This window comes from Peromyscus leucopus, chromosome 6 (assembly GCF_004664715.2).
Source record: "Peromyscus leucopus breed LL Stock chromosome 6, UCI_PerLeu_2.1, whole genome shotgun sequence".
Lineage (NCBI taxonomy): Eukaryota > Metazoa > Chordata > Mammalia > Rodentia > Cricetidae > Peromyscus > Peromyscus leucopus.
In genome coordinates this window covers 67,045,456-67,064,306 of record NC_051068.1, presented here as the reverse complement: position 1 = coordinate 67,064,306, position 18,851 = coordinate 67,045,456, and the positions used below count along the sequence as shown (strand labels likewise).

At 51.8% G+C, this 18,851-nt stretch overlaps 1 protein-coding gene across 1 annotated transcript; it reads left to right on the top strand.

Moving 5' to 3' along the window:
* The first annotated feature begins 3,794 nt into the window (after positions 1-3,794).
* Hcn3 (hyperpolarization activated cyclic nucleotide gated potassium channel 3) lies at positions 3,795-18,454 on the top strand. Its single transcript, XM_028890735.2, is given in 9 exon segments — positions 3,795-3,822; positions 3,825-4,068; positions 11,199-11,628; positions 13,631-13,792; positions 14,176-14,394; positions 14,784-14,930; positions 15,313-15,553; positions 16,475-16,639; positions 16,961-18,454. Coding segments are annotated over 9 exon segments (2,337 nt in total). The 3' UTR covers positions 17,662-18,454.
* Positions 18,455-18,851: the final 397 nt, after the last annotated feature.

Below are 18,851 nucleotides of genomic sequence, written 5' to 3'. Positions count from 1 at the left end.
GCTTGAAGATACATCCTCCTGCTGCCCAACGCCAGCAAGGAGAGGTCCCTCTTTGTCCTGCACAAAAGTCATTTATGTTTGGGGCAGGTGCATGGTCAGGAAAGAAGGGGCCAGAATGGGGAACTATGATGTTTTAGCTAATTTGTATTAAGTACAAATTTACTGAATCTTCTCTATGTTTTTAGATTTACCTTGAATTATTTGTCTGTAGCAGGGTATATGCATGTATTCATGGAGATCAGAAGAGGGCTTCGGATCCCCTGGACCTGGAATTATAGGCAGCTGTGAAACTGTCAGATGTGGGTGTGAGTTTTCCGGAAGAGCAGTTCTAACTCCTAACCACCGAGCCATCTCTCCAGCCCCAGTTTACTAAATATTAAAAAAAGAAAATAACAAGAAGCTAAGCTTGGTGGCTAATGCCCATAATCTCAGCTCTCAGAAGGCTGAAGCAGGAGGATTTGGAAACATTTGAGATTGTCTCAAAAACTAGCCCAGGGTGTGGCTCCGTTTACCGAGTCGCACATATAGTTTACACATGTAATCAATCCCAGGACACAGGAAGTAGAGGCAGGAGAATGAGTGGTTCGAGATTATCTTTGTCTAGAAAGTGAGTTTGAAGCTATCCTGGGGATGCTTGAGATTCTTGTATTAACATTAAACTTTGTTTGTTTGTTTGTTTGTTTGAGGAGCTGGAGAGATAGCTCAGAAGTTAAGGACACCGGCTGCTCCACCAAAAGACCTGGTTCATTTCTCAGCAGGCACATGAGGGCTCATATCAGCCTTGTAACTCCAGTTCCAGGGCATTCGACACTCTTCTAGCTTCTTCAGGCATTGCATGCATGTACTATACAGGTATAGAGGCAGGCCATACATTTTTTTTAAAAGTGTAGTTTTAAAAAAAACAGGAAGGAGAAAACAATGCTATATAAAGGAACTGGGAAATTTGCCAGAAAGGAGGATTGGGAGGGAAACAACCCTCAGTCAATAAATCTATTAAAGTTAAAGAAAAGCAGAGTGGAACTGGGTGGAAGAGTCAAATGGAGATTAGACTAATTAGCCAGAAATAGTTTAGAAACTCCTATGAAGAAAGAGAGCCAAGCCAGATTGCCCACATATTTAATCCAGCACTCTGGAAACAGGCAGGCAGATCTCTATGAGTTCAAGGTAAGCATATCTGCATGAGTTCAAAGACAGCCAGGGCTACATAGAAAGACCAGTCTCAAAAGGTGTGTGTGTGTGTGTGTGTGTGTGTGTGTGAAGGAATTAGGCAAGCAATTTAATTTCTTTCTCAGGGAGGCTTTCCCAGGTCATTTTCACCAAGCATTTACTGACTGTTCACTGTACATGTGCCCAGCATGTACCCCACACAAGTTCTTTTCCCTCAGAACATCAGTCTGAGGACTGAGCGGGAAAGGGCCTAGTCCTGTAACAGAATAATGGTGTCCCAGCAGGGTGGCAGAGGCAGATGGCTCTGTGTGAGTTCCAGACATCCTGATCTACATACTGTGTTCCAAGCCAGCCAAGGCTGCACAGTAAACAACAAAAGTAGACCTGTGGCAAGAGCTGGTATAAAGAGTGTTGCTGGGGCTGGAGAGATGGCTCCGTGGTTAAGGGCACTGGCTGTTCTTCTAGAGGTCCTGGGTTCAATTCCCAGCAACTACATACAGCTCACAACAGTAACTCCCTTACACAGGCATACATGCAGGCAAAACACCAATTTACATAAGGTAATAAATAAATTATTTTTAAAAAAATTAAGGAGCTGCCCTATCTGCTCTAGAAAGTTCTAGACTGTCTGAGGGTAAAAACAATTAGGAATGTGTGTTGTTGGTTTTCCCAGAGGAGGTGTGATGTGAATAGGTTGTTGGAAAGAGAATTGGAAGAAAATAACAAGCAGGGAAACTATTTATAGAGGCCCAGAGCCAGCAGAAGGCACTGTCAACCGAAGCTTTGGCTTTTAAGAAAAGGACGACTCCCCAGGCATGGTAGTACACGCCTTTAATCCCAGCACTCAGGAGGCAGAGGCAGGGGAATCTCTGTGATTTAGAGGCCAGCCTGGGTTACAGAGTCAGTGCCAGGACAGCCAGGGTTATATGGAGAAAGCTTGTCTTGAAAAAAGAAAAAGAAAAGAGAAAGACTGCTAGAAGAGAACTTGCTGAGGAGTACAGAGATGGTTCAGTGGTTAAGAACACTGGCTGCTCTTCCCAATGATCCCAGTTCAAGTCCCAGCACCCACATGGAGGCGTACAACTGTCTGTAACTCCAGTTCCAGGGGATCTGATCCCACTTGTTACTCTGTAGGCATCAGGCTCACACGAGGTGCAGACATACATAGGAATAAACATTCATACAAACAAAATAAATAATATTTTATAAAGTTTACTTGTAGACTGAAAAAAAGGAATTGATCTGGGAGAATGAATTGGTCTAGGAGAATTTAAGACCTTTTCTTCTTCTTCTTCTTCTTCTTCTTCTTCTTCTTCTTCTTCTTTTTCTTCTTCTTCTCCTCCTCCTCCTCCTCCTCTTCCTCCTCCACCTCCTTCTTCTCTGTACTGGGATGTGCTATATAGCCCAGCCCAGGCTGGCCTCAAACCCAGAGACCTGCCTGCCTCTGCCTTCCAGTGCTGGGATTAAAGGCTTGCGCCAACATGCCTAGCAAATTTTGAAGATTATTAAATTTTTCTAAAACTAGGTGTAGTGGCACACACTTGTAATCCCAGCTCTTGAAAGGTAGAGGCAGCCGGGCGGTGGTGGCGCACGCCTTTAATCCCAGCACTCGGGAGGCAGAGGCAGGCGGATCTCTGTGAGTTCGAGGCCAGCCTGAGCTACAGAGCGAGTTCCAGGAAAGGTGCAAAAGCTACACAGAGAAACCCTGTCTCGAAAAACCAAAAAAAAAAAAAAAAAAAAAAAAAAAGAAAGAAAGAAAGAAAGAAAGGTAGAGGCAGGCGGACCAGGAGTTCAAGACAGACCTGAGCTATAACCCACGTCAAAAACAAAACAAATTCTTCCTTCCTTCCTTCTTCCTTCTTCCTTCCTCGAACTCACAAAGATCCGCCTGCCTCTACCTCCCAAGTGCTGGGATTAAAGGCATGAGCCACCACTGTCGGGCCTGCAGAAGACTTTTGGCAGCAAGAGGTGGAAACAAAGGGAAGAAGCTGAGATGCTCCGCTCTTAATGGCATGTAGTACGGAATTTTCCTGTTTGTTGATCTGTTTATGCAGATGAACCATTGGCTTCATGGCAAAGATTTCTGTGCTAATTTTTGCATCCTCGGCACACACTGGGCGAGCGGCCTTCGACAAAGGTTGACTTAATGAACCAGGAATAGCATACTACGGAGAGAAGGTTAGAGGCTCTCAGGAGGAGGAAGACACCCCGAGAGTGCTGAGAAGGACACGATCAGGACAGAACACCCTGGGCAAGGACGGGGAAGAAGCAGCTCACATTTCCACTCCGTCCGTCCGTGCCCGGCCCTCGGGAGAGTCACCCACTGCACATGCCCCATTATTGAGTTTCCCGCCTCCAGAAGCCCGCCGCCCCGCCCCCGCCCCGCACCCCCCAGGCCACGCCCTCTCCGGGGGTGGGGGCTGCAGTTGAGCCCGCGGCCCGCCCCGCCGGGTCTCGCGCAGCCCTCACCAGGGGGCGCAGCGCCCGCACGTCTGCCGCCTGCACACGCCCCCTGCGCCCCGGGCGCACGCCGCTCGGAAGCGCGAGTGCCTGGCCGGGCTCCCAGGGACCAGCGCGCCCGCCATGGCCTTAGACCCGCCGGGGAGGCCCTTGGAGTGAGGGAGGTCATGGAGGAGGAGGCGCGGCCGGCGGCGGGCCCGGCGAAGCGGCGACCCCCGCGCGCGAGCCGCCTCCCGCCGCTCCCGCCCAGGCCCGCGCGGCCTCAGGTGGGGTCCCGGAGTCGGCGCCTGAGCCCAAGAGGCGGCAGCTCGGGACGCTGCTGCAGCCGACCGTCAACAAGTTCTCTCTCCGGGTCTTCGGCAGCCACAAAGCGGTGGAAATCGAGCAGGAGAGGGTGAAGTCCGCCGGGGCCTGGATCATCCACCCCTACAGCGACTTCCGGTACGGGGGGCGCAGCCGGGAGGGCTACCGGCCCGGTGGAGCTGCAGAGTCACCTTCTCTAACCCAGCCTGGGAATTGCTAGGCGGGTTGCCCCGAGGTCCTCTGCGTTTGGTCAGGTTAGGGAGAGATAAGGGACAGCAGACATCAGAGACTCTCCAGGGACTTTGGTTTCCCCAGTGCAGGAACCCCATGACCCCCCTGGACCGCAGAGACTGTAGGAGTTTGGAAACCAGCACTTGTTTTCTGGGGGTGTGTGACATTATATCATACCCCAAAGCTGGGATACCCCAGGAAGAAGCCTAGTTCCGATCTCTACCACGCTTTACCCACACACCCAGCGTTTGCCCAGTTCGGCCGAACAGACTAGGGGCACCGAACTACAAGGGACGCTGGGGACGTCGGAGAGTGACCGGGGTCAGTCAGTCCGGGTCCGCGGCTCTGTCTGCTGTCCGTGGTGCTGAAGGCGGGATGGGGCGGGGCGGGGCCGGTGCTCGGAACGGTTGGGGAGGAGAGCCAGGGCTCGGCCACCGCCCAGGTGCTGCCCATAGGAAAGGGACAGAGAGTGGGGTGTAGCCATTTCACAGTCCCCTTCAGGCTGTACGTCTACATCAAGGTCGCTAGGGGAGAAAGGCCGCCCTGTCCTTGGGGACGTTGAAGGACAGCTTTTAGATGAAGAGATGAGGTGTGTCTCTGGAGCCTGGGAACACAGTCGGAGACCCCAGTCAGTATCTTCCATCCTCAGATACCCACTCCCTGAAAATATTCCGCCAGTTCTCATCGCTCTTTCCTCTTCTTTATGATTTCACTGGCACCTGCCATCTATCCTCCCCAGATCCCTCCCCTTCCCCAGTTCACCCTCAGACAGAGCCCCAGAAGCCATATGCCCCTCAGAGTTGGGCTGCTTCTCCGTCCTCCACCACATCACCCGCTGGGCTTGTGACTGCCTGTGAGTCAGGCTGTGAAGATGCTCTGATGGCGAGGCAGACCTTTTCCTCCTCTCTCCCAGTGTCTCCCAGTGCAGGATTGCCCTCAGCAGCCGTGGAAAGACAGGAAGAAACATCAAGGGTCTGTTGCTGAGTGAAAGCACAAAGTCTGAGGGGCTTCCAGGGCTGGGTCTGGACTTGGGAACCACCAAGTTCCTTTCAGGGGCCGAAAGGATTGCTTTTGCAGTCAGAATCAGAAGGACCTATGCTGGGATTAGATGTGTGCTAGACCTGGAACCATCATGTGTGCGCCAGTGTTTTGTTTTTTTTTCCTGAATGAAGCTCTCCCTCCTGACCTCATAGCTACACAGCTTCCTCTGAAGCGATGTAGCTTGCCTCTGCCTGTCTCAGCCAGACTCTCAGCATGCACAGGCAGCCGAGAGGAGGGAAGGATCTCAAGCCATGCTGCCTTGGGATCTCCTAGGGAGTCCTCTGCGTGCACAGCCATCTGAGGTGCTGTGGAGGGGGATGGGCATCCTCTGAAAAGCCCAGTGAAGATAGATGAGTGCAGGATAGTCTAGTCCCACCCCGGCCATGGATGGCCGTTCCCCCACCCCCAGAGAGACAATCCCTGTTGGAGTTGTGTCGGAGAAGAGGAATGGGTGGGGAAGACTGAGAAGGGCAGGACAGCCCAGACTAGAAATAGACAGGGAGCGGGAGATGGGAGAAGCAGCCGCCGTTTTTAGAAATCTGGAGATAAAGGGTGGATGAGCCATGACTACAGCTACTGTTTGTACAGCATTGTCCTGTCCCTTATCTCTGAAAAATTGCCCAGCAGCCCAGTGAGATCAGCAGAGGGTGCTTAGTTTTAAGAATTTTAAAAACAATATCGGTGCCCTTGTGTGTGTTGTATGTATTTATTTACGTGGGTGGGTGCAGCTGTGTACATGTTTACTTTTTGAAAACACTTTACATTTACTTTATGTGTTTGAATGTTTTGCCTGCTTCTATGTCTGTGTATTATGTGCATTCAGTGACTGAGGAGGCCAGAGGGAGGCCAGATCTCCTGGAACTAGAATTACAGGTGGTTGTGAACTACCGTGTGGGTGTTGGGGACCGAACCTGGGACTTCTGCAAGAGCCTCAAATGCCTTTAACCTGTGTGCTGTCTTTTTGCGCGCATGTGTGTGTTTGTGTATGTGTGTGTGTAGGGACAGGTGGACATTGGGTTTCTCCCTCGATGTTCTTCACAACCTTGTTTTTCTCCTTGAGAATGGCTCCCACGGAACCTAGAACCGATTGGTTCAGTTAGGTTGTCTGGCCAGCCCGTGAGCTCCAGGGACCCACCTGCCCCACCCTCAACACCACTGCTCCTTCTTTTTGTGTGCGTGCCAGGGGTCAGTTCCTCCTGTTTGCACAGCAGACAGTGTGCTGACTGAACCGTCTCTCCAGCCCTCGCATAGTTTTCGGTTGTTGTTTTGGTTAGGCATTCATGGGATTTAACCTAGAGCACCGGACATGCTAGTTAAATTTTTTTAACGAAGACCTTCATCCCAACTCACTTATTATGATTATTATTATTTTCAGTTTTTTGAGACAGGGTTTCTCTGTGTAGTTTTTGGTGCCTGTCCTGGATCTCGCTCTGTAGACCAGGCTGGCCTCAAACTCACAGAGATCCGCTTGGCTCTGCCTCCCTAGTGCTGGGATCAAAGGCGCACACCACTGTCCGGCTCCAACTTGCTTTTATTTTTTTAGTGTGTGTGTGTGTGTGTGTGTGTGTGTGTGTGTGTGTGTGCATGCGCGTGCGTGTGCATGCATTCTCACACACCATGCGCTTGTGGTCAAAGTACAATTGCTGGGAACTGGCTCTCCCTTTCCCTGTGTGGGTGTGAGGGATTGAACTCAGGCTGTCAGACTTGGCAACACGTTCCCCCCTCCCCCCAGACGGGTATAGCTCTGCGCCTTTCCTGGATCTCGCTCTGTAGACCAGGCTGGCCTCGAACTCACAGAGATCCGCCTACTTCTGCCTCCCAAGTACTGGGATTAAAGGCGTGAGCCACCACTGCCCGGCTGTCTTCTGAGCATTCTTTTTTTTTTTTTTTTTTTTTGGTTTTTCGAGACAGGGTTTCTCTGCGTAGCTTTGCGCCTTTCCTGGAACTCACTTGGTAGCCCAGGCTGGTCTCGAACTCACAGAGATCCACCTGGCTCTGCCTCCCGAGTGCTGGGATTAAAGAGTGCTGGAATTAAAGGCGTGCGCCACCACCGCCCGGCCCCTGAGCATTCTTAATAGCTTCTTTTCATTTTGAGACAGAGTCTCGTTAAGCTGCCTAAGCTGGCCTTGAATTCTCTCTCTATTCCAAACAAACCTTGAACTTGTGATCCCCTGCCTTGGACTTCAAAGTAGCTGGCATTAGGAATTACAGATCTGTCCAACCAGGCCTGGCAGGTTACAGAGGTCTTATAGAGTAGGGATGAATATACTCATATATGTAACATGAAGCAAGCTCATGTTATAATTATCATCTTAAGCGGTTGTACATATCCGCAGTACAGTATCAGTCCCATGATATAATCCCACATTCTTATCTCAGATCCACTACTCTCACTTTTCATAGGTGGATGAAATGTGCTGGGAATTGAAACTAGATCCTCAAATATGTTAAGGACACAACTTACCACTGAATTACATCGTTCTTCCTATATTCTCATTTTTGTGGCACTGTGCATACCAACAAGCCTGACAACCTAAGTTCAGTTCCGGGGACCCACATGGTGGAAGGGGAGACCTTCATATGTGTGCTGTGGCATGCACACACCCATACACACACAGGCACTCTAATATATTCATCAAATAGGTTTTACTTACTCATCCTCTGTGGGGAAGGAAGAAGAAGAATCTTCTTTTAAATTGTTATTAACTTTAATTTTCTTTTTATTTTTTTCCCTCCTTTTTCCTTTCTTTCTCTATTTGGGAGCTTTGGGGGTTTTAGTAATCTGACTACTTGGTTATTTAGACCATTGTTTTGTTTTTTTCGAGATGGGGTTTCTCTGTGTAGCTTTGCGCCTGTCCTGGAACTCACTCTGTAGCCCAGGCTGGCCTCGAACTCACAGAGATCCACCTGGCTCTGCCTCCCGAGTGCTGGGGTTAAAGGCGTGCGCCACCCACCACTGCCTGGCATTAGACCACTGTTTTTTTTTTTGTTTTTTTTTTTGTCTCTTGATTCTAACTTGTAAATAAAAAAAGATAGTATTAAACAGTCAAAATAATTTCACCATAAAATAAAAATAAAATAGAAAGGCAGTAAGATAGAGCCGTAAAGGTACTTGCTGCACAGACCTGGTAATCTGAAGTCAACCCCCAGAGATGAGAATGGGATTCACAAAACCGTCCTCTGACCCCATGTCATGCACACACACACACACGCGCGCACACACACACACACACACACACACACACACACACACGCACACACACAATTAAAAATAAGTGAAACAGAAAGGTTTAAAGAAATAGTTTCACCACTTTTCTATGACTCCCAAACCAATATATACTAATCTTTAGCCTTGTCTGTTTCAGAACTTTGTATACACGGAATCATCTAATTTGTACTCTGTCTCTTGCTTCTTTTGCTCAATGTCAAAAATGAGAGATGGCTCAGTGGTTAAGAGCTCTGGCTGCTCACCCCTACCGGCTAGTGTTCACGGGACTGAAAGGTCCTCTTGCCTGTTACCAGACAAGAAAGGTAAACACCAGCCCAGCGACAAACCCTTTCATCTGCAAGGGCTACCCCCCCTGTACGATACACTGGTGCAGTAGTACCACAAAGGTGCCTAACCAACCACTCTCTGATTGGATTTAAGGTCTACTCCACAGGATCGCCTGACACTGCTTAGATGGCCCAGAACCTGAGACTAGATGGGCTGTGAACCCACGGAAAGCCAAATACTACTGTTTTTGCTAAAGGAACACAGTAATAAAATGACTCTTAACAACATGCAGCTATTGTCTTAGTCAGTGTCGTATTGCTACAAAGAAGCACCATGACCAAGGAAACTCTTACAGAAGAAAACATTTAATTGGGGGCCTGCTTACAGTTTCAGAAGCTTAGACCATTATCCTCACAGCGGTGAGCACAATGCCGGAGCAGTAGCTGAGAGCTACATCCTGACTCACAGGTAGAGAGACAGAAAGGGGAGCTGGGACTGGTGTGGGCTTTTGAAACCTCAAAGCCCACCTCCAGTGACACACTTCCTCCAACACAGCCACATCTACAGCAACAAAGCCACACCGCCTAATCTTTCTAATCCCCAGTAACAAAGCATTCAAATATAGGAACCTGCGGAGGCCATTCTTATTCAAACCACCACATTCATTGATCATTATCTTGGTCAGCCATCATCAGAAAAGCTTCCTCCTGCAGCAGATGGGAACAGATACAGAGAACCACATCTGGACAGAGCATAGAGCGTGAGAGCCCTTAGAACACTCAGTCCTAAATTGGATGTCTCCAGCAAAACCCTTCCCTCAGGATTCAGGGAACTATGCAAAAGAGGAGGCAGAAAGAGCGTAAGGGCCAATGGGGATGGAAGACACCACGGAGCAAGGCCTTCTGGACCCTGCAGGGCTTTCTCCCAAAGACTGGCAGCATATGGACCTGCACAGGTCTGAGCCAGATGGGGAGCCAGCATCCATAGGGTAGGTGGATGCAAGCCCCCATCCCTGACCCGGAAGCTGTCTCCTCTAAACAACCTCTTGAAAAGGAAGCATGTTCTGCACTGGTGTCTCACCGGGCTTACAACCCCTAAGGGCAGGCCACGTGTCAGCAGTAGATAACCAACACAAAATGAACTCAGTGGTAGTTTTGGAGGGTTTTCGTCTCATGATGCTTTGTCTGGACATGCTTTTTAACCTTACAGCTCATTTGCTTGTATGTTACGGTTTCCGATTTTGTGTTTTTATGGGATTTGGGTGTGTAAATGTATCTCACGTGTGCATGTTTCTTGTGCTTTTTCTTTGGCCCTTTTTTTCCTGCTCATTTGTTTTGTCCTATTTTGATTTCTTTAGTTGCTTGTTTTGTTTTCTAATGAGAGTGAGAAAGAGAGGCATGGATTTGGGTGGGTGGGGAGGGGAGGGGGATCTGGAAAGAGTCGAGGAAGGGGAACCCATGATCAGAATCTATTGTATGAAAAAAAAACTATTTTCAATAAAAAAAAACTTTAAAAATTTAAATTATTATTTTTTTTTAAAAAGCACTGTCTGTTCTTGTAGAGGATCTGGGTTTGGTTCCCAGCCCCACAGGGTGGCTCACAACTTTGTGTAATTCCAGGTCCAAGGGATCCGATGCTGTCTTCTAACACGCTCCCGGTGTTCTTACACACGTGAGAGCAAAACGCCCATGCCCACTCACAAATAAAGATAAATCTCTCATTTTTCAAGTGTGAGATTCATCTGTGCTGCTGTATAGGGTTTCCAGCTGTGGACATATTTTCCTCTGTGTATTATGCCTTATTTACCTACATTTAAAACATTTATTTATGTTTTCTATATGTGTGTGTTTTGCCTGTGTACTCTCTGTTTGCCTGGTGCCCTTGGGGCCAGAAGAGGGCATCAGAGCCCCTGGAACTGGAGTTAACAGATGGTTGTGAGTAGCCATGTGGGTGCTGGGAATCAAACTCAGGTCCTCAGCAAGAGCAGTCAGTGCTCCTAACAGCTGAACTGTCTCTCCAGCCCTTTCCATTTCCTTTTTCTTTTTTTTTCTTTTGAGACAGGGTTTCTCTGTGTAGCTTTGTGCCTTTTTAGGCCAGGCGGGCCCCGAACTCACAGAGATCCACTTGGCTTTGCCTCCTGAGTGCTGGGATTAAAGCACCACCCGGCCCTCTCCATTTTCTACTGGTAGACATTTGAGTTGTTCCCAAGTTTAATCCTGCTATAGCCATTACTAGTTATATTTCCTAGAGAGCATGTTCCCATTGGGTGTTTACACACAAGGGAACAGAGTTGCCGGGACTACAAATATCTGACCCTACTAAGTAATGCTAGCTCTTTTCCCAAATGGCCATTCCAGCTTCCACTCTGAGTGGATTTAAGTGACCGCTTTGTGAGTTTGTGTTCGTGACCACTCTTAGCTGTGCCAGACTATTTTCTGTTGATATAGCAGTTGACGGCGTATGACCCGACCTTGCTCTCTCCATCCCATGCCTGTTTTAGGTTTTACTGGGACCTGATCATGCTGCTGCTGATGGTGGGGAACCTCATAGTACTGCCCGTGGGCATCACTTTCTTCAAGGAGGAGAACTCGCCACCCTGGATCGTCTTCAATGTCCTCTCTGACACTTTCTTCCTGCTGGATCTGGTGCTCAACTTCCGAACTGGCATCGTGGTGGAGGAAGGTGCTGAGATCCTGCTGGCCCCCAGGGCCATCCGCACACGTTACCTCCGCACCTGGTTCCTGGTTGACCTGATCTCCTCCATTCCTGTGGATTACATCTTCCTAGTGGTGGAGTTGGAGCCCCGACTAGATGCTGAGGTCTACAAAACGGCACGGGCCCTGCGCATCGTGAGATTCACCAAGATCCTTAGCCTGCTGCGGCTGCTCCGTCTCTCCCGTCTCATCCGCTACATACACCAATGGGAGGAGGTGAGGTGGGGAGGTGGGGGGGGGAGGGTATCGGACTCCTTGGGAAGGTGCTGTGGGTGGAGTCCTGGTGACTTCCTGGGGTGGGGAAGATAGGTGAGGCTTCCAAGTGTGAATCCTCTGCCACGTTGGTAGGAGAGAAGCAGGGACAGAAGGAGGGTTTGGGGATGCGGTCTGGGGTGAGGGTGGGGATTCTGAGAGGTGGAGCATTCCAGCTGCTCAAACACTTGAGGGCTAGTTGGTTCTTGAAGTGGAGGACTGGGTATGGAAAGGAGGTGCCTCTTCGGGCAGCAGAGTTTGGTGGCTCCGTGTGCGCTGTGCAGTCCCATGGCCTCTTGCTTAGGGTGACAGTGTCCGATATGCTACCCTTGGTTGGTATGCTGTGTGTGATGTGGTTGGAGTGAATGTGTGAAGGGCTGAGAAAGGCGTCTCCACGCAGCGCGTTCCCAGGAGTCAGCTGGGCTTTGGCTTTGGTTTGATTTCAGCTTTTTGAGACAGGCTCTCATACGATAGCCCGGGCTGACCTTGGTCTTTCGACAGTCCTCCTGCCTCAGTTCCTAGGTGCTAGGAATACAGGTGTGAACCGCCACGTCCAGAAATGATCTGTTATCTTTACCGCTCTTGGAAGAGGAGTCCTGCTGTTGATCCTTGTCCTGCAGACTTTACACTGTGAATGCCACTTTCCTGCTTTCCCAGGCTGCACCTGGGCAGCCTGTGCCATCTAGAACTCTCTGAATCTCAGCCTCAACATTGTTTAATTCTAGGCACAGAGTTGGCTTCAGTCTCTCTACATAAAAAATGAGAAAAGCAACCATGTGTCATAAGGTCCTATACAAATAAATAATGGCCTCTTATTCCTCCATGCCTTCCTGGAGATTGAACCTGGGGCCTCACATATGCTAGGGAAGTGCTTTGCCCCTGGGTCATATCCCCAGTCCTCTTTATACTTTTCATTTATTTATTTGAAAATTATTTGTTATTTATATATATGTCTCTATACTACATATGTGCCTGGTACCTGTGGAATTAGACTAGAGTTGTGAGCCACCATGTGGGTGCTGGGAATCAAACCCATGTCCTCTGGAAGAGCAGCCAGTACTCTTAACTGTTGAATCATTTCTCCAGCCCTTATTTTTTATTTTGAGATAGGATCTTACTAAGTTCCCCAGGCTGGGAATTGGAGAGATGGCTCAGCAGTTAAGAGCACTGGCTGCTCTTCCAGAGGACCCAAGTTCAATCGCCTGCTCTTACATGCTGGCTCATAACTGTCTGTAATTCTGGTTCAAGGGGATCAGACACCCTCTGGTCTCCAAGGACACCAGACATGCATATGATACACAGACATATATGCAGACAAAACACCCATATACATAAACATTTTGTTTTAATTTTTTAGACAAGGTAGCTCTGACTGTCCTGAAGCTTGCTGTGTAGACCAGGCTGGCTTGAACTCAGAGATCCACATACCTGTGCCTCCTGAGTGCTGGGATTAAAGGTGTGCACTACTATAACACGCTCAAAGTGTTTTTGTTTTTTTTTTGGTTTTGTTTTGTTTTTTAAGATTTATTATGTATACAGTGTTCTGCCTGCATGCGTCCTTGCAGGCCAGAAGAGGGCGCCAGATCTCATTACAGATGGTTGTGAGCCACCATGTGGTTGCTGGGAATTGAACTCAGGACCTCTGGAAGAACAGCCAGTGCTCTTAACCACTGAGCCATCTCTCCAGCCCCTTGCTCAAAGTTTTTTTTAAATTTAAATGGAAAAAAAAAAATCTTGCCTAGGCTGGCTTTAAACTTCTGAGCCTCCTGCCTCAGTTTCTCCAGTAGCTGGGATTACAGGTACTTGACACCAGGCCAGGTTAATGGCTACATTTTTTTTTTTTTTTTAAATTCAGAGAGACTGGGAAAGGGATACGAGGTTCAAGGGGAGTCTGCAGGGCTGGAACTGGAGGAGGACCAGCCAGGAGGGGTTCCTAAGCACAGCGGTGCTCCCTTGGGCCCCTCAGATCTTTCACATGACCTATGACCTGGCCAGTGCGGTGGTTCGCATCTTCAACCTCATTGGAATGATGCTGCTGCTGTGCCACTGGGACGGCTGCCTGCAGTTCCTGGTCCCCATGCTGCAGGACTTCCCTTCCGACTGCTGGGTCTCCATGAACCGCATGGTGGTGAGAAGTCCCCCCAGCTCTGGTACTCCTGGGGCTCTTAAGGGCTCTTCTGTCTGAACGACGGGGATAACCATAGGGAGCAGGAGGTGGGGGAGACCAGAAAGATGAGGAGGAGATAGGGTTGGAGGAGGGGACGGGGAAGAAACCTTGAGAGAGGACGTCGTGCTTGTATGTTGGAGGGGAGAGGCGGAGAAGGGAACCTAGAGAAGAGCGGGTCCCCAGGCACAGAGGCCCCTTTGCCTTGAGAGCTCCGCACACTGAACAAGTGACCTCTGGGGGGAGGGCTGAAGGAGAGGGGCAGGCAGGTACTGGAAGGGGGGAGGGGAGCAGGTGGAGAGTGAGGCTGAGGCCCATGCCCTGTCTGCAACGCACTCTGTCCCCAGAACCACTCCTGGGGCCGCCAGTACTCCCATGCCCTGTTCAAGGCCATGAGCCACATGCTGTGCATTGGCTACGGGCAGCAGGCCCCCGTGGGCATGCCCGACGTCTGGCTCACCATGCTCAGCATGATTGTGGGCGCCACCTGCTACGCCATGTTCATCGGCCACGCCACGGCCCTCATCCAGTCCCTGGACTCCTCCCGGCGCCAGTACCAGGAGAAGGTGAGTGAGGGCAAGAGAGGGAAGGGGTGGGGCATGGAGACGAGCCGGCGGTTGTGTTCCGAGGGGCCCGTGTGTCCTCTCCTGCCTCGTGTCCATTTGTCCCTTAGTCCTGTGGGAAACACTTCCGGGTCTGTCCCTACTGCCTCTGTCCTCGGACCTCTCCCCCTCCACATTTGGGGTTTTCTGTAACTGCAGTGTCTCCCCCGTGTCTACCATCATCCATCCGTCCTTCGTGGCTCTGTGTCTGTCTGCCTGTGTGTACCGTGTTTATTAGCTCTGGGTCCGGCTCGTGTCTGTGACTTTCTGTACACTCCCGCCCCCGGCCCCCCACTGTTTTGGCCCCACATCTCCACATCCTCTGCCGACTGGCAACCGCTGTGCCTCTTCAGTACAAGCAGGTGGAGCAGTACATGTCCTTCCACAAGCTGCCCCCCGACACCCGCCAGCGGATCCACGAGTACTACGAGCACCGCTACCAGGGCAAGATGTTCGATGAAGAGAGCATCCTGGGGGAGCTGAGCGAGCCGCTCCGGGAGGTGGGGCCAGGCTGGACCCCGTGGGAAGGGCTCTGCAAGGCTCTGGGCTTCCGGAGGTGCTGCCTGGGTTACAAGGGTGTGCTTGGGTGTTCCTGTCTGGACGGAGGTCCACGGATGGCCCCGTGGGAGGACAAGTGTCTGAGGGCTGGTTTCTGTGGAGGGTCTTATGGGAGTGAAGGTTATACGAAAAGGCACCAGTAGGATGCCGTGGTGGAAAGGTTTTGAAGGCAGGTTCTCAGGGAGGTCCCCGTCCCCACTGTGGCATCCCCATCCATCGACAGATCTTGACAGGATGGATGGGGTCTCTGGAGACAGATGAGCTTGGTGGGGGCATCTTCCAGCAGGGGGGCAGAGCCTGTCTGATAGCCCCTCCCATGTCCAGGAGATTATTAACTTCACCTGCCGGGGCCTGGTGGCCCACATGCCGCTGTTTGCTCACGCTGACCCCAGCTTCGTCACTGCCGTACTCACCAAGCTCCGTTTTGAGGTCTTCCAGCCAGGGGACCTGGTGGTGCGTGAGGGCTCCGTGGGCAGGAAGATGTACTTCATCCAGCATGGGCTGCTCAGTGTGCTGGCACGGGGCGCCCGGGACACTCGCCTCACTGACGGATCCTACTTTGGGGGTCAGCAGGCCTCGGGGAAGGTGGGGGGTCATGAGCCTTGGGCAGCATGCAGTTGCTCCTTAGGGCCCCGCCTGTGTGTGCTGCAGAATCACAGAACAGCCCTTCCCCCAGACCTTCTCAGGGAGTCTCTGAGCTGGGGCCTGAGGCTCTGTGTTTGATTGATCGATTGAGACAGGTCTCTCTTTTATGTAGCCCTGGCTGTCCTGGAACTCGGTATGTAGACCAGGCTGGCCTCATACTTACAGAGACCTAATGACCTCTGCCACCCAAGTGCTGGGATTAATGGCGTGCACCAACACACCTGGCAGTTGCTTCATTTTATTTTATTTTATTTTTCTCGGGACAGTCCAGTGCATGGCCAGGCTGCAAGCTGCCGGGCCAATGGATGCCGTGAGTTGAGGGGAGGCTAGGAAGGAAGCAGCGCTGTCCCACAGACTTAAGCTTTGTGGAGCCGTCAGGAACCCAGCCTGTGGCAGCAGAAGGGGGGGCTGCCCGCTGATGCCCAGGGTGTCCTGGGGCTCACACAGCCTGCCAGCCCCCATCGCCTCCAAGCTTCCCATCAGTTGCACTGGCTCTCATCAGCCCGCTTCTCCTCTGGGTCTTCACTCAGGGCAGGAGGGCAGGCTGCACCCTGGGACGGAGCCGTAGGCCTGGGACTGGAGTTTATGTGGAACAGAGTAACTGAGAGCACCCGAGGCTGGCAGGCCTGTTGGCTCACTTAGTTTGGAGAGAATGAAAGTCAGAGAGTGGCCGCCCCGATGTGCAGGTCGGGAGACAGGCCGTGCTTGGAGCAGTTAGGGACATTACACCTTAATTTCTCCCAAGTCTAGGGACGAGTCTGAGCGCGCTGGGTTAGCTGCTGCAGGCCTAGTGGGAGGGAGCTTCGGGGATGGGGACTGAGGCCTTTCCTAACCTCTGCAGAGATCTGCTTGCTGACTCGAGGCCGGCGGACAGCCAGCGTCCGGGCTGACACCTACTGTCGCCTCTACTCGCTCAGCGTGGACCACTTCAACGCGGTGCTGGAGGAGTTCCCGATGATGCGCAGGGCTTTCGAGACCGTGGCCATGGACCGGCTTCGCCGAATCGGTGAGGCCTGTCTGCTCTATCTGCTCCGGGTCCAGGCTGTGCCTCACTGCATTTCCATAGCAAGGAGCCTGGCTCAAGTGCGGTCCATGCCTCCACGGCTACCATTCTTACCTCTAGCAAGCCATAGCCGTGGATAATGTCTCCCCAAACCTTCCTGAGTTCCCCACGTCCTCCTGAGTACCAGGCCTTGACCTCACCATTTCTGATTGATACCACCTTCCAGCTCCGTTTGCCAAGCATTCTCTTTATACTTCTGACTCCCCAACCTCCATCTCAGATTCCTTCTCTCTCCTAACTTCTTGGTCCTGGAATAACTTGTAGGCAAAAAGAATTCGATATTGCAGCGGAAGCGCTCCGAGCCGAGTCCAGGCAGCAGCGGGGGCGCCATGGAGCAGCATTTGGTACAGCACGACAGAGACATGGCCCGTGGCGTTCGGGGCCTGGCTCCTGGCACAGGAGCTCGGCTCAGCGGAAAGCCGGTGCTGTGGGAACCGCTGGTGCACGCGCCTCTGCAGGCAGCTGCTGTGACCTCCAACGTGGCCATAGCCCTGACTCACCAGCGAGGCCCTCTGCCCCTCTCCCCTGACTCTCCAGCCGTCCTCCTTGCTCGATCTGCTAGACGCTCAGCAGGTTCCCCAGCCTCCCCACTGGTGCCTGTCCGAGCAGGTCCTCTGCTGGCCCGGGGACCTTGGGCGTCCACCTCTCGCCTGCCCGTCCCACCTGCCCGAACCCTCCACGCCAGCCTATCTCGGGCAGGGCGTTCCCAGGTGTCCCTGCTGGGCCCTCCCCCAGGAGGAGGTGGTCGGAGGCTGGGACCTCGGGGCCGCCCACTCTCTGCCTCTCAACCTTCTCTGCCTCAGCGAGCCACAGGTGATGGCTCTCCTAGGCGCAAAGGCTCTGGAAGTGAGCGCCTGCCCCCCTCGGGGCTCCTGGCCAAGCCTCCAGGGACAGTCCAGCCGCCCAGGTCATCAGTGCCTGAGCCAGTCACCCCCAAAGGCCCCCAAATTTCTGCCAACATGTGAAATCCTAGGTTACACTAGCCTTAGCTATTGGCATGCAGTGATGTGTGCCTGACGGTAGACGCTCCTTGGGAAGGCTGCCGGATCTACAATACTGCCCCTTACCACTATGAAGCTGTTCTGTGTCCTCAGCTCTAGCAGCTGCAGCCTGCTAATCCTATTCATCCACCCATTTGTCATAGGTACCCACTGCCTGCCATGTTCAAGGCATTGTGTGTCTCCACTGCCAAGTAGAAGTGACTCAGAGCCCTCTGACAAGGGTGTCCCCGGGCCGCTGTCCTGCCAGGTGCAGGCACGGGCCCACAACCCTGCCTTTACTAAGCACAAATACTCGCTACCACCATCACTGCCAAGTAACTAGATGGCTGTTTCCCTGTCAGTGACCCTGAGGGCTCTGCCCAGGGTGTCTTATCGTCCTGTTCCTTCCTCATAGCTGGGTACTATCAGTCATCTGTCACAGCCAACACATGTCTAGGGTCCTGAGTGTGAACACCTGCCCTCTTAGGTGTGGGCGGCCCGGCAGGCGGACGCGTGTCTGCCCGCTCTATCCTGCCCCCCAGCTCCTGTGTGGTAGCGCTGCCTTTGTACACTAGACGCTGCTCTTCACTGTGCTCCTGCCTCAGTGGTGTGACCCTTAAAGCTAAGGGACACTCGGCACCTCCTTACTAATTATGCCAGCCCAGCTTCCCCCAGGTGGGGGGCCAGGGGCTGAATCCCCATGTGACCTTTTATCTTTCCTTCTTTGTCTTATTTATTCAGTCACTTACTAATTTTATTTATTCATTTGCTAATTTGACTTATGCATTTTGTTACTCATTCCTTTCTCTGTCTCCCCACTTCCTGTAGGGAGGCTGGGGGACAGGGGGACATGTTTGTGGTCCCTGCACAATGCCATCAGCAGCGGCACTCAGACTCTGAATTGAGGTAGTGGAGGGGGGGTGATAGGAGGACTGCGCTTATTATTCTCCCTCATCGGGTCTCGCTGTGGGTGCAGAAGAGGAGGCCGGGAGTCCCGGAGCCTAGGAAGGGCGGACCAGCAACACCCTGCTTTCTCAGGGACAAGAGTAACCCTCTGCCCACCCACTCGGTCCCCTTTCCTACACTGTAGCATTGAAGCCTGGGGCCAGGACCGCACATCTCCTTTTCTTCTGGGTGGGAGGATTCTGGGATTCTTGGCCTGTGGAAGTTATTTT